At 44.4% G+C, this 15,146-nt stretch overlaps 1 protein-coding gene across 1 annotated transcript; it reads left to right on the forward strand.

Annotated features, from left to right (window-relative positions):
* Nucleotides 1–5,068: 5,068 nt before the first annotated feature.
* LOC136506027 (cytochrome P450 71A1-like) lies at nt 5,069–13,988 on the forward strand. Its single transcript, XM_066501155.1, has 3 exons — nt 5,069–5,336; nt 11,321–11,997; nt 13,256–13,988. The coding sequence occupies exons 1-3, from the start codon at nt 5,069–5,071 to the stop codon at nt 13,877–13,879; spliced, it is 1,569 nt and encodes a 522-aa protein (XP_066357252.1). The 3' UTR covers nt 13,880–13,988.
* The last annotated feature ends 1,158 nt before the right edge of the window (nt 13,989–15,146 follow it).

Below are 15,146 nucleotides of genomic sequence, written 5' to 3' on the forward strand. Positions count from 1 at the left end.
TGGATTGAATTGCTAACGCTTTCAATTTCACTACGGCTTTTAACCAAGCGCGGCCCTTTAGCAAAGAGAGAGAGAGAGAGAGAGAGAGAGAGAGAGAGAACAGTAGGAAACTGTGGGAGTGGGGAAAATACAGGGTCCAGTGAACTGAATTTGCATCGTATATCATGGTTCAGACATATCTCTGAACTGAACTACCCTGATAATTAAATTGATCCGTTACATAACTTGTGTCATATTACAGATATGTTGTCTTTTATTTTAACTGTCACGGGTCCAGCATGTGAGATGTTGCATCCTAAACAAACCAGAGGCTCTAGTGGTATCGCTAGTCTGAATGTAGTCTTAACACTGAAAACACCCGAACGAAATGCCAGTTTTGTCCACATTTACGTGCTGCTTCAGCCGATTCTTTTTTTTAAATGTCCCGTTACTGTGTGTGTTTGTGTGACCAGGGGAGGTGCAAGATTGTCTCAGTATAAGTGAAGATGAGTACAGGAAGACCATCAAAGTAAATGTGATAACACCTTGGTTTCTTATGAAGGCGATCACAAAGCGATTCCAGGATACAAAATCTGGTGGATCTATTGTGTTCTTGACTCAGATTATTGGTGCTGAGAGAGGGTTATATCCAGGTGCTGCAGCATATGGTACAAGCTTAGGAGCTATTCACCAATTGGTCCGAGTAAGTATCCTTGTCTACTACTTGGACGTGTGTCCTTTCTATATGCTTATTATGCTGACAGCTGCTGTTCTGTCCAAATAAAACCCTGAAACTGATCATGTTGCAATGCTAAAAATTCCACATTGAAATGATCAACAAAGTTTGGACAAGTCAACTCTCATATGTCTATGAGTTTTAGGATTTGGCTCCCAGCTGCATGGCATGCTGACCTCAAGTGACACCAGCAGCGTTGCACTGCATGCATGCTGAACTGCTCCCAGCCCAAGCTGTTGTCTGGAGTGTCACTCTAGCAAATAATCTCATATATATACTCAAATGGCAGTCAGCTTGGCTGTACTGCCAGTAGATTTTTTGGGGTCCCAACAAGAACTGTCCAAGTAGAGGAAGGGAATAGGGGATCCAATGGAACACCAGCTACTACATCTATCATTGGTCATCTGCCATCCGGAGATAAAAAATTTCTTGCATGCATTTTCAGTTCATCACTAACTCATTCAGTTCACTGGGAATTGAAATAGCTTAGGAGTGATTACTAAGTACTACCTCTCAGTGCCATTAGCTAGGATGGTCAAACAGCACTACTGAACTGGCAAGGGTAATAAGTAGCTCGCGTTGAAACGATATGATACAGCAGGAAAGGCAACTAAAATAGTGCTTGTGCGTCGACGAACTAATAATCCATGGTGAACAAGGGATTTGAACAAGGGATGAACATGAAAGAGATGAACAAGGGATTACCTAGGTACTGCACGGGAGGCCGGGCGCCAGAGCCTGCGTCGTCACCACGCGGGGGTGGGCGCCGGGTGCGGGACGCCAGGGGCCAGCCGCGGGAGCCTGCGTCGTCGGCGCACGGGGACGGGCGCCGGGTGTGGGACGCCGGGGGCCGACGCACCGTGCGAGAGGCGGCGCTGGAGCCGGTGCCTCCGGACGGCGGCGGGGTCGCTCCACGAGGAAGGGGCGGTGGCGGGGTCGCTCGGCGAGGGGCGGACGTCGTCGGGGTCCGTCGGCGAGAGGGTGGACGGCGGCGGGGTTGCTCGGTGAGGGGCGGACGGCGGCGGGGTCGCCCGGCAAGGGGCGGACGGCAGTGGGGTTGCCCGGCGAGGGGCGGACAGCGGCTGGGTCGCCCGGCGAGAGGACGTGGGCTGCCGGGAGTCTGTGTGGGCGTGGACGCGCGAGGCCGGGAGAGGGCACCGGGCGCCGGCCAACAGGGGGTGCCGGCCGCCGGGTGCGCGTAGGGCCGAAGGGGACGGGTGTGGGCGGGCGGCGCCGGGGGCTGCTGTGGGCGGGTGTGGGACCAGCGGCGTCAGCGGGTGTGGGCGGGCGACGGCGCGTGAGACCAGCGGCGCCGGGGGCGGTGTGGGTAGGCGCGCGCGCGGCTATGTGTTTGACTGTGCGTGTGTGTGCGGCCGGGTGGGGATTGGGGTGGTTACAAGGGGTTTGCCGAGTGCCCGCGATCTAGCACTCGGCAAACCCCCGTTTGTTTTTTTTTCATTTTGAATAACTAAACTGCTCGGTGGGGCCGTGAAGGGGTTTGCCGAGTGTCCCAGGTATGACACTCGGCAAAATTGAGATTTGCTGTGTGCCATATATTCGGCACTCGGCAAACTGATTTGATTTTTCCATATGCCTATTCATTATTTTATTTTATTATTTTTGTGTAATATATTTTTTATTTCGTATGGTTACTGGACTGGATATTTAAAGCATCACATACATCACAAATCCATCAAGATTTATATTACAAATGTTACAATAATGTATATGTCGTTACAGTAAAAATGTATATACTACGAAGTTTCGTCATCTTTGGATCTATACTATTCTTATCCTTGGCTTGATCAATGCTGAAAGATACTCTTTTACTCAAGACATCGTCCATGGCGAAGGACGCTAGCTTGTCTTGTAGTTCTTTGATCTCAAAGTCTAATAGCTTTTGGGGTTTTAAGTTTCTCACACTATCGTTGAAGCAAGATGACATCAACATGCACAAGTGTTAGACAAAACAGTAGTATGTTTTATTGAATTAACCGATATACATAAAATGAGAAACATACACACCATTTTATTTCCTTCCATTGTGCTCTCGTTGAGGTACTAATGCATTGCCCACATCACGTAGAACCTGCATTTGTTGTAGTCTATTAACTGTTCAAGGGGTATGTGTTTCCATATAATGAGCCTCAAAATGGTTCTTCCTGTGCCCGTCTATATTTTTCTTGACTCAACGTGACACTATAAAGTGTGAAAGGCGGTGAAATTAGAATGTGCTATGTAATTAGAAAATTATATGTTACTAGCTTCACTTACTTACTTAGCACCATGAGTAGGTCATTGATCTGAGAAAGTTCTCTTCGAGTCGCACACCTGGAAATGTGATTGTGAAAGCTTGATATCTACGAGGACGTATTGGAAACTACACTCAAAAACTTCCAATGCTAATTAGGCCTAGTTAACAAATAACCTTAAAAAAATAAGAAGCACCTAGCTAGGCCCATATATCGGGCACTCGGCAAACTTATTATTTCATGCAATACCACATCTTAACATGTTGTATGTACCTATCAAATAGATCCAAAAATATATCAATTCTTAACGTGGAGTACCACATGTTGTATGTGGAGAGTAGAAAAAGTTTCAAGATCTGGAGTGAAAAAAAAACTTATTATTTCATGCAATACCACATCTTAACATGTTGTATGTACGTACCAAATGGATCCAAAAATATATCAATTCTTAACATGGAGTACCACATGTTGTATGTGGAGAGTAGAAAAAGTTTCAAGGTCAGGAGTGAAAAAAAAACTTATTATTTCATGCAGTTGTAGCTCAAATGCAATGTATATCAATTAAAATTCTATAATTGCACTTAACAAATTAAAATTAGCGAACGGATCCAAAAATTTACCAAAATTACACATGGATAAATCTATGTTCTCTATTGCCTATACAAAAAGTTCTGAAGTCAAACCCCAATTCGACCGTCACTTTGAATCCAAATTTTACCGGGTCATTCTTACGCTACGATTCTTCTTCTGAGATACTTCGGATTGTAAACATCGTACGTGATAGATTGTCCGAAACCTTCTCAATTTTTTACCATAGCCTCCACGTATGATATCACGAGATTTTGATAAATCTCATGATTTTCAGACTTCGTTTGCTTTTTTTAGAATTTAAAAACCATTCGACCACACGTTCGTGGTCGGGTTTTGTGAACAAGATGTTCAAAAATTCTTTTCATTTCCTGGGCAAGGCCTCAAAATGGACTCAATAACATGAATATAATTTTTCCACTCATTTTATTCCATTATTTGAATCACTTGCAGTTCAAATTTGACTTATACCAAAAAATTCCTCTAAACACAATAAATTAATTAAATATATCAAACGGATTCAGAAATATACCAAATTTTAACATGTTGTAACACATGTTGTATGTGGTTGGTAGAAAAAGTTTAGAGGGTAGGAGAGGAAAATGAGTTTTGAATTTGCCGAGTGTTGGGGAAAAACACTTGGCAAACTTATAATTTTGCCGAGTGCTGGAAAAAAACACTCGGCAAACTGATTATTTTGCCGAGTGCTTTGGCAAAACACTCGGTAAAGTTGCACTTTTGCTAACGGCCGGCACACCGTCAGACGGTCGTCGCACATGCCGGTCATGTGATACGATTTTGCCGAGTGTTAATTTATTGCCGAGTGTCGTATTGTGGTTTGCCGAGTGTCTTATAGTCTACACTCGGCAAATATTGCTTTTTTACCGAGTGTAATATGTATGCCGAGTGTCTTACTTCCTACACTCGGCAAATGAGCTCTTTGCCGAGTGCTCGATTAATTGCACTCAGCAAATAAATAAACAATCTGCATATTTACTGTTTCCGGTAGTGAATGTGACTAAAAAAGATACTTGCTTCTTAATAAAGATACTTGCTGAAGAAGCTTTGACTCTTCACGAAAGCTTCTCAGGCTAGCTTAACCTTTAATGTCATTATATTTATTATTATAATGTATTATTATAATTTTTTTTGTAATTTTGGTCAAACCTGAGAAAGATTTCACTCTTCATGAAAGCTGGAATGACTTATAATTTAGAGTAGAGGAAGTATTCATTATTAATGTGATTAATAAAGATACTTGCTTCTTGTCTTTTATTTTTATATGTATTTATTTAATATGCTGTCCAAACACGCGGATGAACAAGACCACATTGCAAGACACCAACCTTGTTCGCATCAAAGTGAAGCCACTGAGATAGTGAGACAAAAAGATCACAGTAATCTGTCGCTCACTACTAGATCTCTGCCGTTAACTCTACGCTGTGGTAGATATGTTTGCCATTTTATTAGCACAAACCGATCGAAAGGGGAACGAACAGTTTGCGCTGCAAGCATGGACCTCTCACCGTTTCTTGCACTGCTGCCCATTGCCCTTCTCTCCCTCGTGTTCTTCTTCTCCACCGGCAGAAAAGCTACTCTCTCCCATGGAGATGGACGGAGGAGCTTGCCACCGTCGCCGTCGGGCTTCCCTCTCGTCGGGCACCTGCCGCTTCTTGGGTCGCTACCCCACCGAACGCTCCGGGCGATGGCCAGAACACACGGGCCGGTCATGCTCCTGCGGCTCGGCCGCGTGCCCATCGTGGTGGCCTCTGTTAGAATCGGTGATTACCTCTGTGTGTGTAATCGTAGATCCGGTAAGCCTCTCCTTGTCTTATCGGTAGATGCACCGTAGCGGGTAGACGCCGGTGCTGCAGTGTAGAAGACGTCCAGCGCGGTGGCGGTGAAGTCCAGTGGCGCTGGTGGAGAGGCGGCGGTGGTTGGGGCACATCCCATCGCTGGCAGCACGGTCTTTAGATCGGTTTAGGGTTACTGTAGGTGGGTGTGGCGGCTCATGGCGAACCTCGTCCAACGAGCCCCGATCCCTACCTTCTCTATTTGTATGTGCTGTGCAACAGGGGCCCATCAACCAGTTAGGGTTGGGCTCCTCCGATCAGGGAGCAGAGGCAAGGGCCCAATAGGCCGTTGGGCCTATTGGTAGAGATCAACTAACATTCTCCCCCTTGATCTCATTCCATCTTTCACTTTCATATCATTTACTTTTGTTCATTCCATTACAGATTAGCTCATAGAGCATGTCTCATCGTCACGGTCCATTGCCGATAGACTTAACAGCTATAATTCACTACTCTGTTCTGAAATAGATACTTATCTTTGGGCCTTCTTTTGTCCAGGAATTTTAGGCTTTCCCTTAAACCCATGCTAGCTACATGTTCTCTGAACACCATGTTCTCTGAACATGTTGGGTGGTAAGCCTTTTGTAAGCGGATCCGCGAGCATCTTTTCTGTACTTATATGCTCAAGACTTATGACTTGATCCCGGACTTCATCTTTTACAACATAATACTCTATGTCAATGTGTTTGGCAGCACCACTTGACTTATGTTGTGAGCATCCTTTACTGCCAGATTATAATCGCAGTATAACTTTAGTAGTCTATAGATGTCGTCAACCACCTTCAAACCGGGTATGAACTTCTTTAGTCAGTTCACCTGCCCGTTGCCTCATAACACGCTACAAACTGTCATACATTATAGACGATGTACTGACGGTTCGCATTGAGCTTTTCCATGAAATAGCTCCCCTTTGCGAGATGATAGAAAATCCACGTCTGGATATGCATTCACTCTCGCATAATCAGAATCTGAATATCCCACCATGTGGAGTGAATCAGATCTTCTATATGTCATCATGAGGCCTTTCGTTCCTTGCAAATAATGCAAGACTTTCTTTACTAATTTTAGTTTTCTATTCCAGAATTGCTCTGGAATCTGCCAAGTAAAAACCCGGTAACAAATGCCAAGTCAGGGCGCGTACATACTTGAGCATGTTGCAAGCTTCCGACAGCTGAAGCATATGGAACCACTTTCACTTTATCGATTGAGGTCATATTGGTTCCTAGGGCATTGAAAATCCCCATATCTGTCGCCCTTGACTATAGGAGCAGGTGAGGGACTACATTTGTGTATACTAAATTTCTTTAAGATCTTTTCCATGTATGCCTTTTGTGATAGTCATTATACCCTTTTTCTTCTATCTCGGTGAATCTCGATCCCTAGAACGAACGAGGCTTCGTCAAGATCTTTCATATCAAGTTTTGAGGACAAAACTTCTTTGTCTCCTGTAGTAGACTGACATCACTACTAGCAAGTAAGATATCATCCACATACAGGACAAGGAAGATAAACTTCCCATTCTTAAACTTTGCATTAACACAATTGTCCTCTACATTTTCTTTAAACCCAAAATTCTTTATTGTCTGATCAAACTTCAAGTACCAATGTCTTGAAACTTGTTTTAATCCATGAATGGATTTCTTTAGACAGCATCCCGTTCATTCTTTTCCTTCCATAACAAAACCTTTTAGTTGTGCCATGTAAACATTTTTCTCTAAGTCTCTGTTGAGAAATGCCATCTTTACATCCATATGATGTAATTCTTAATTGTAATGTGCCACTAATGCCATTATGATTCTGAAGGAAACTTTACATGAGACCGGAGAAAAGGTCTCATTGTAATCAATCCCTTCTCTTTGCATAAAGCCTTTTGCCACAAGTCACACTTTATATGTCTCTATATTCCCTTGAGAGTCATGTTTAGTCTTGTAGACCTATTTATAGCCTACTGTTTTGACTCCTTTAGGAATTATTTCCAAATCCCAAACTTTATTGACATTCATCAATTTCATTTCATCTTCCATGGCCTCAAGCCACTTTGATAAATGATCACTTCTCATGGCTTCTTCAAATAAGGTGGGATCATCCTCCATTTGAAATTCCTTAGTGTTATACACTTCATAATCAGCAGAAATAGCTGATTTTCTAACTCTTTGAGACCTACTAGGGGCCTTCACATTTGGCACATCTTCTATTTGAGGCTGTTGTTGCTCCCCCTCATCAATTCATCCTCTAGGAAGACAGCGTGTCTCGTTTCCACTAACTTTGTATGTCTCTCTGGACAGTAGAAAACGAAAACTTTTTGACTTTTCTGTGTAGCCAAACAAATGGCAACTTACTGTTTTGGGATATAACTTTCCAATGTTTGGGTTAAACACTTTAGCCTCAGCAGGGCTCCCCACATTCACGGAAGTGGTTTAGCGAGGGTACTCTTTCTATCTACAACTCATACGGTGTTTTGGGCACCGACTTTCTTGATACTCTATTGAGAATATGAGTGGCAGTTTTAACGCCTCCATTCATAGGCTCAACTGTAAGGTGGAGTAACTTATCATACTGCCCACCATATCCATCAGGGTGCGATTGATTCTTTTAGCTACTCTATTCTACTAAGGTTCATCTAGTGTAGAATACTAGGCTACTTTGCCATTCTTTTAGGGTATGCCGACCATAGTACTCCCCCACGGTCAGACCTGACTATCTTAATCTTTAATATCTTAAAATTATCCAATACATTTTTTCTTTCTTTGATTGGATAAATATAGCCATAATAGGAGTAATCATCTGTGAATGTTATGAACGGATCATAACCATCCACACTCTTTACAGGAAAGTTGACCACAGATATCTGTGTGAATAATCTATAAAATTCATGCGCTTCATTTGTCATCTTTCTTAATCTTCTTTACATACTTTTCTTTTATGCATTCCCTGCATTGAACTTAATCTGAGAGCTCTAATGGAGGAAGAATATCATTCTTAACCTGTCTTTCTATTCTCCCCCTCGAAATATGGCCTAAACGACAGTGCCATAATTTCGACAACGCATCGTGAGCTCTCTTATGCCACCTTTTCTAGATTAACACTCTGTAACCAGCTGCTTTATCAACTAAGTGGCATATGTCTTTGAAGAGCCAGTGAACTGACTCTTTATTCTATTGAGATATTCGGTGACCGTGTCACATTCTGGGATTGAGCCCACAATTGCAGGTTCAATCATGTTCTTTATCACAGCCAAACATTTCTTGTTTGCAGTGACCCACTTCCTATGCTCAAAAACCATAGGATATCTTTTGGGATTCAAAATCCCTTTCTTTAGTTGCCTAAGTGGCATCATTCTCTTTTGTCTCCCTCACCGGTGCCACAACCTCAGTCGAACACGGTGAGGTGACTACCCAGTCCACCTTAGACAAGATGAAAACCAGATCAAAACTTTTATTAACATAAAATTAACACCATTTGCATGCCTTGATTCCAACGTTGGTCAAAATCAAAACATACAACTATTCTTATACACTAATTCTACATCACCGTTGGGTAAAAATAGAATTAATGCATAAATTATTAACTTTTACAACTGTTCTCATACACTAATTCTACATCACCGTTGGGCAAAAGTAGAATTTATGCATAAATCATTAAAATTATCAACTTTTCTTATACACTAATTCTACATCACCGTTGGGCAGAAGTAGAATTAATGCAAAAATCATTAAAATTATGATATTGTTATTAACAACGTTGGTCAGAAAATAACAACATCATAATCATGTCAAATCTCTTTTTCTCCAATTAAATACCACATTGGTTCAAAAATAACTAGAGAATCAACATTTTCTTTAGATGCGGAAAAAATCTCTTTTTTTTCTCCAATTAAATACCACATTGGTTCAAAATAACTAGAGAATCAACAACTTTACTTTGGTTGTGGAAAAATTCTCTTTTTCTTGAATTTTACCCATAGGAATTTTTTTTCTATTTTCTTTAATCCATTAATCAATTTCCAGGAAATAAACATTTACTGGAAGAACTTTCTTTTTCTCCAGTTAAATAATACGTCGGTTCAAAATCACTGGAGAATATACTTTTTCTTTAGCAGCGAAAAAACTTTCACTCAATTTCTTGAATTTTACCCATAGGGAAAAAATATATTTTCTATATTTTCTTTTGAGTCATTTATTCATTTTCCAGAAAATAAAATCTTTACTAGAAAATGAAAAAACAAAACTGATTCAAATTCTCACTTTTCTTTGATCTTGGGCTCAATCTGCCTCTGTCGGCCCAAAACTGGCAAAAGCCAGCTCGGCCCAGCTCACCGCGCACGTGCAGGCCGCACCTAGGCCACAACCTGGGCCTAGGCCGGCAAAGTGGCATCGTCGCGTGCTCCTGCCTGGGCTGAAAGCCGGCCCGTGCTTCCATCGCCGTCAGATTTCATCCGACGACCATCCGTTCATCTCAGCCGAATAAAAACCTCCTTCGGCCGCGGTCAGCAAACCCTAGTGTTCATTCCTTTCGTTGCTCTCTCTCTCTTCTTCACCGCTCTCTCCTCTCTCTCTACCTTGCTCTCTCTTCTCAGCGGACCACAACCGAGTGAGCGACGAGAGCGAGTGGAGGCGGTGGAGCGAGGCGGCCATGGCGCCGTCGTCGGCCCCCTCGCTGGCGCGCATGCTCCCCAATGGGTGAGCACGCCGCCGTCGAGCGGCCTAGCCACGGTGCCCTTCTTCTCCTGTGCCGGCGAAAGGTTTTCCCGATGCCCGGCGTGTTCTTTCTTTTCCCGTGCCGGCAAAGTAGACTTTCTTCTCCCTTCGGATTCGATTTCTATCTTCTTTCTTTTCTTTTCACTCGTTCACCCGAAAAGGGGATCTAGGGTTAGGGTTTGGTTGAACCCGATTCGTGTTTTCCTTTTTTTTGTTTGATTCGAGTTCTCCAAGATTATCCCCTTTCCCCTCTTTGGATTTGGGTCTGCTTTTCTCTTATCCGAACAAGGATTTAGATCTAGGGTTTGGAATCCGACCTTCCCCTTTTCCCCTTCTCTGATTTGTCTTTGGATCTACCATCCGAATCGGTTCACTGTTCTTCCTTTTCTTTTCGAGTTCATCCGAATGGGAAAATAGGGTTAGGGTTAGGGTTCTGACCCTTCTTTTTCTCTTCTTCTTCCCCAATCGGATCTAGATCTTGTCTGCTTCTCTTTGTTTGACCAATTGGGGTTAGGGTTCGTGTGCCGACCCCTTTTCTTTGTTCTTTTTCTTTTCGCTTGAATTTCCTTTCTTTTCTTTTCGGATTTGATTCCGATTGGGATGAGGGGGTTAGGGTTCTGAATCTCTTCCCTTCCCCTTCTTCCCCCTTCCCCTTCTTCTTTTTTGGGATTAACCTGATTTGGGATGGGGTTACAAATTAGGGTTAGGGTTTCGGTTAAACCTTTTCTTTCTGAATCTCTTCCCTTCCCCTTCTTTCCTCTTTTACCTGATTAGGGTTAGGGTTACACACTAGTAACCTGGCTCTGGTACCAATGTTAGAATCGGTGATTACCTCTGTGTGTGTAACCGTAGATCCGGTAAGCCTCTCCTTGTCTTCTCGGTAGATGCACCGTAGCGGGTAGACGCTGGTGCCGCAGTGTAGAAGACGTCCAGCGCGGTGGTGGTGAAGTCCAGTGGCACTGGTGGAGAGACGGCGGTGGTTGGGGCACATCCCGTCGCTGGCAGCACGGTCTTTAGATCGGTTTAGGGTTACTGTAGGTGGGTGTGCCGGCTCACGGCGAACCTCGTCCAACGAGCCCCGATCCCCACCTTCTCTATTTGTATGTGCTGTGCGACAGGGGCCCACCAACCAGTTAGGGTTGGGCTCCCCCGATCAGGGAGCAGAGGCAAGGGCCCAATAGGCCGTTGGGCCAATTGGTGGAGATCAACTAACAGCCTCCTCGGCGGCCGCGGTGCAGGAAGCCATGAATGCCCGAGACGTGGCCTTCGCGGGCCTTTACCGTGGACCGATGGTCGAGCGCCTTTTCTATGGGTGTGACATGGCCTTCGCTCCCTACGGCGAGCACTGGCGCCAGGCGCGACGCGTCTGCGTGCTCCACCTTCTTAGCCAGCGCTGCGTGCTCTCCTTCCAACGCGTTCACCAGCAGGAGACCGCCACCCTGCTCGACCGCGTCCGCGGCGCCGGTCTCGACGACGCCGTGAACCTGAGCCATCTTCTCGTCGTCTACTCCAGCGTCATCCTCCTGAGGGCCGCGTTCGGCAACGACTCCAGCTATGGGCTCGACGGAGAAGGGAAGATTCTTAGGAAGTTGTTGGTCGATGTCGAGGAGCTGTTGGGCTTGGGCACGCTCGGGGAGGTGGTGCCGTGGCTGGCGTGGGTGGACTCGATGAGGGGGGTGCATGCCAAGGCAACATGGATGTTTCATGCACTAGATGGCTTCCTCGAGCGGGGCATCGCAGACCATCGTATGCGGTGCCGTGGAGGCTGGCGGGAGGGAGACGGCGGCGACGACGACAGTCACCGCAGCTTCGTGAGCGTGCTGATGGATGTGAAGGAGGAAGAGGCGGGAGGAACCCTGTTTGACACGGTAGCCGTCAAGGCCATCATCCTGGTACGTGTACTCCCTCAGTCCCAAAACAAAACAGTTTTCAATTTGAAACAAATCATTTTTTTTATGTTTAACCAAATTTATAAAAAAATAGCATCAATATTTGTCTCTAAATAAGTTTACTATAGAAATGGTTTTCATAATTAATCTAGATACTTATTTGGTATCATAAATATTTACACTTTTCCATATACATTTGATTAAACTTCAAATCATTTTTTACTCCTTATATGGTCAGAGACAACATGCGACATTTTTCCATATACATTTTTCAGAGCAAAATAGTCCAAGGTGTACTTTAATTCAATTCATTTTCCCAAGTTATCCCTAATAATAAGGTGCAGCATGCACTTTATTCCACGTGTTTGAAAATACATCTTTTAAGTTACACCTTTCTAAAATACAAAATCACTATTGCTCGAGTGTTCGAAGCCAAAAACCCTACTACTTTTTATGATCACACAGGACCTTTTTTCAAATCCAACCTACTCGCAGAACACGTGAAGGCGTGTTCTCTAAGAAAAAAAATCCAACTAACTCAATCCATAAATAAACTTGGGGCAAATTTGACCTCCGCGTGTGCTGGGCCTACTGATGATACGAATGGGGGAGGGAAGAAATTACTATTTTCATGTCCATCTATCACTCACCTCATGTGAGAGTAGATTTTCAGAAACTTCGCTCATGGAGCTATCTAAAAAAACACTCATTTAACATAAAATGGCTCCTGAATTTGACAGGACTCTCTCATCAAATAAATAAATAACATTACTATATAGAAAGACAGACTTTTACAGGAGGGAGCGTATATATGCATGCGGGAGCGGGAAGTTGCAACTCGCAACCGGTTGCTAGAAAAGGAAATGGCGAGGGTTGCACGTGTAGAGAGGGTGCCACGCGTTCATGTACAATGCGACTAGTCAAGTTTAATTTTATGTGCATACTTAGAGCAGGTAGAATAATGATTTTATTATTAAGTTAGTCAGTATTTTTGATAATGTGAATGGGAGAACGAAAGAGAAAGATGAGAGCTTGTCCTAATGCAAGCAATAAGCCGAACATGAAAACCTACTATGCAATAGTGGGTCTAGATAACAAGTAGATACGAGGAATATAAAAAAATTATGACACATGGATAAATATTATAATATAGTAAAAAAATTATAGTAAATAAAAAGATAATTATTGTATAGTTTAGTTTGATTATCAGGTTTGCTCTATGAGCACTGACTATAGTGACATATATATGTGTACTGTGCAGGATATGTTCCTAGCCGGCTCGTCTACGACCGCCTCCATTGTGGAATGGGCAATGGCGGAGCTCATCAACCATCCGGACGAGATGCGCATGCTCCAAGAGGAGATACGCATGGTCATCCATGGCGGCGGCGACAACCAAGTTACCGAGGACCACCTCGGTAAGCTGCGCCACCTCAAGCCGGTGCTCAAGGAGACGCTCCGTCTGCACATGCCGTCGCCGCTCGTGCTGCGGGAGACGGTGGAGGACACCGAGCTGCTTGGCTACCATGTTCCAGCGTGCACCCGCGTCATCATCGACGTCGGGGCCATCTCACAGGACCCCGCCACGTGGGAGCGCGCTGAGGAGTTCCTACCGGAGCGGTGGTTCGGGGACGATGGCGGGCCCTTGGCGGCGGTGGCGGGGCACGACTTCACATTCTTGCCGTTCGGTGGAGGGCGGAGAGGGTGCCCTGGTGCTGGGTTTGGCATGGCGAGCGTCGACCTGGTGCTGACGAGCCTGCTGTACCACTTTGACTGGGAGCTACCGGCCGGTGGGGCGTCCACGGTCGACATGGATGAGGTGGGTGGATTGGCCGTGCGGTTGAAGAAGCCTCTGCGTCTGGTCGTTAAGCCATGGTCTCCTTAGTAGGATCGATCATGGTGTCGATCCTACTCTTCTTCATCAGGAAATTAAATAAAGGGCTTAATTATCCGGACAGGCCACGTGTCCTTTATTTATTCACTCGTATCTTATACGTCCATCCATGGTAAAAACCAAAATGTAAAGTTTGATGCATGATTTATATTATTACATGAATCTGTCTAGCCAATAACGGGTTGTTTTAGCTTCTCTCAACAACCAGATTTTCCTCATGCACTCACTGTCTTACGGTTACACTGCCTTATTACTATATTTACAATGATTTCTTCGGTGTAAATCATAGGATGCAGTGATGTAATTTGAGGATAATTACAGATCTCATATAATATATACCAAATTTATAAATTATTTTTATGGATTGCAGATATAAAAAAGAATACATGTCAAATACTTCACAAATTCTTCACAAATTTCAAAAAAAAAATCCTACGCCGGTGGAGGCCGGGTCGCGTACGTGGCGAGGGGAAGGTGATGTGGAGCGCGCACGCGGTGTTGTGCTGTTGCACTCGGCCGCATCCGTGCCGCCATGTGCTTGGGTGATTGGGGTGGGGACCGGTAGGACGTGTGTCGACATCCAATGGCATATCGGACGGCCATCACACGCCAACGCACGCCATGGACGGCCAAAAATCCAGTTGTTGCCTTCTTCCAAAACAACCGCATGATGGTTAGCAAATCTGTATTACATATGTGTGTGTTGCTGATAATGTACCTATTGCAGTCTGATCATATGACGATAGATGTGAGGTGCTTCTGATAAACTTGGGCATATTTTTGTGCATTTGCTATTTTCCATTTTTTGATTGACCATATGTTAGTGCCAATTGTCGATGTTTCACCACCGATATAGCCTGCCACGGGGGTATCCGGGACAGTTGTTCGGGCTTCGGTGTATGCGGAACTTGACAGTTAACGCAAGAGACAGTCGATTTATACTGGTTCGGGCCCTCGTGATCGAGTAATAGCCTTTACGTCCAGTCAGCGTTAGCCTTTGCATTGGATTGATTATTGTGATTGTGTCTTACAGGGTTTAGACCATGAGATCTATTCTTATTGTCTCCTCCTGATCTAGGGAGCCCTGCCCTCCTTTATATAATCCAGGAGGCAAGAGTCCTAGTCGGTTACAATGTAGAAGTCCTAGTAGGATTACATGATAGCAATGTTACTAGGATTATAAGGGAGAAATTCTAGTCGGACTAGATCTTCTCCCTTCCATGCGGGGTACCCCGGATACTATGTACCGACAAGCCCC

Source organism: Miscanthus floridulus, chromosome 14 (genome assembly GCF_019320115.1).
Source record: "Miscanthus floridulus cultivar M001 chromosome 14, ASM1932011v1, whole genome shotgun sequence".
Classification (NCBI taxonomy): Eukaryota; Viridiplantae; Streptophyta; class Magnoliopsida; order Poales; family Poaceae; genus Miscanthus; species Miscanthus floridulus.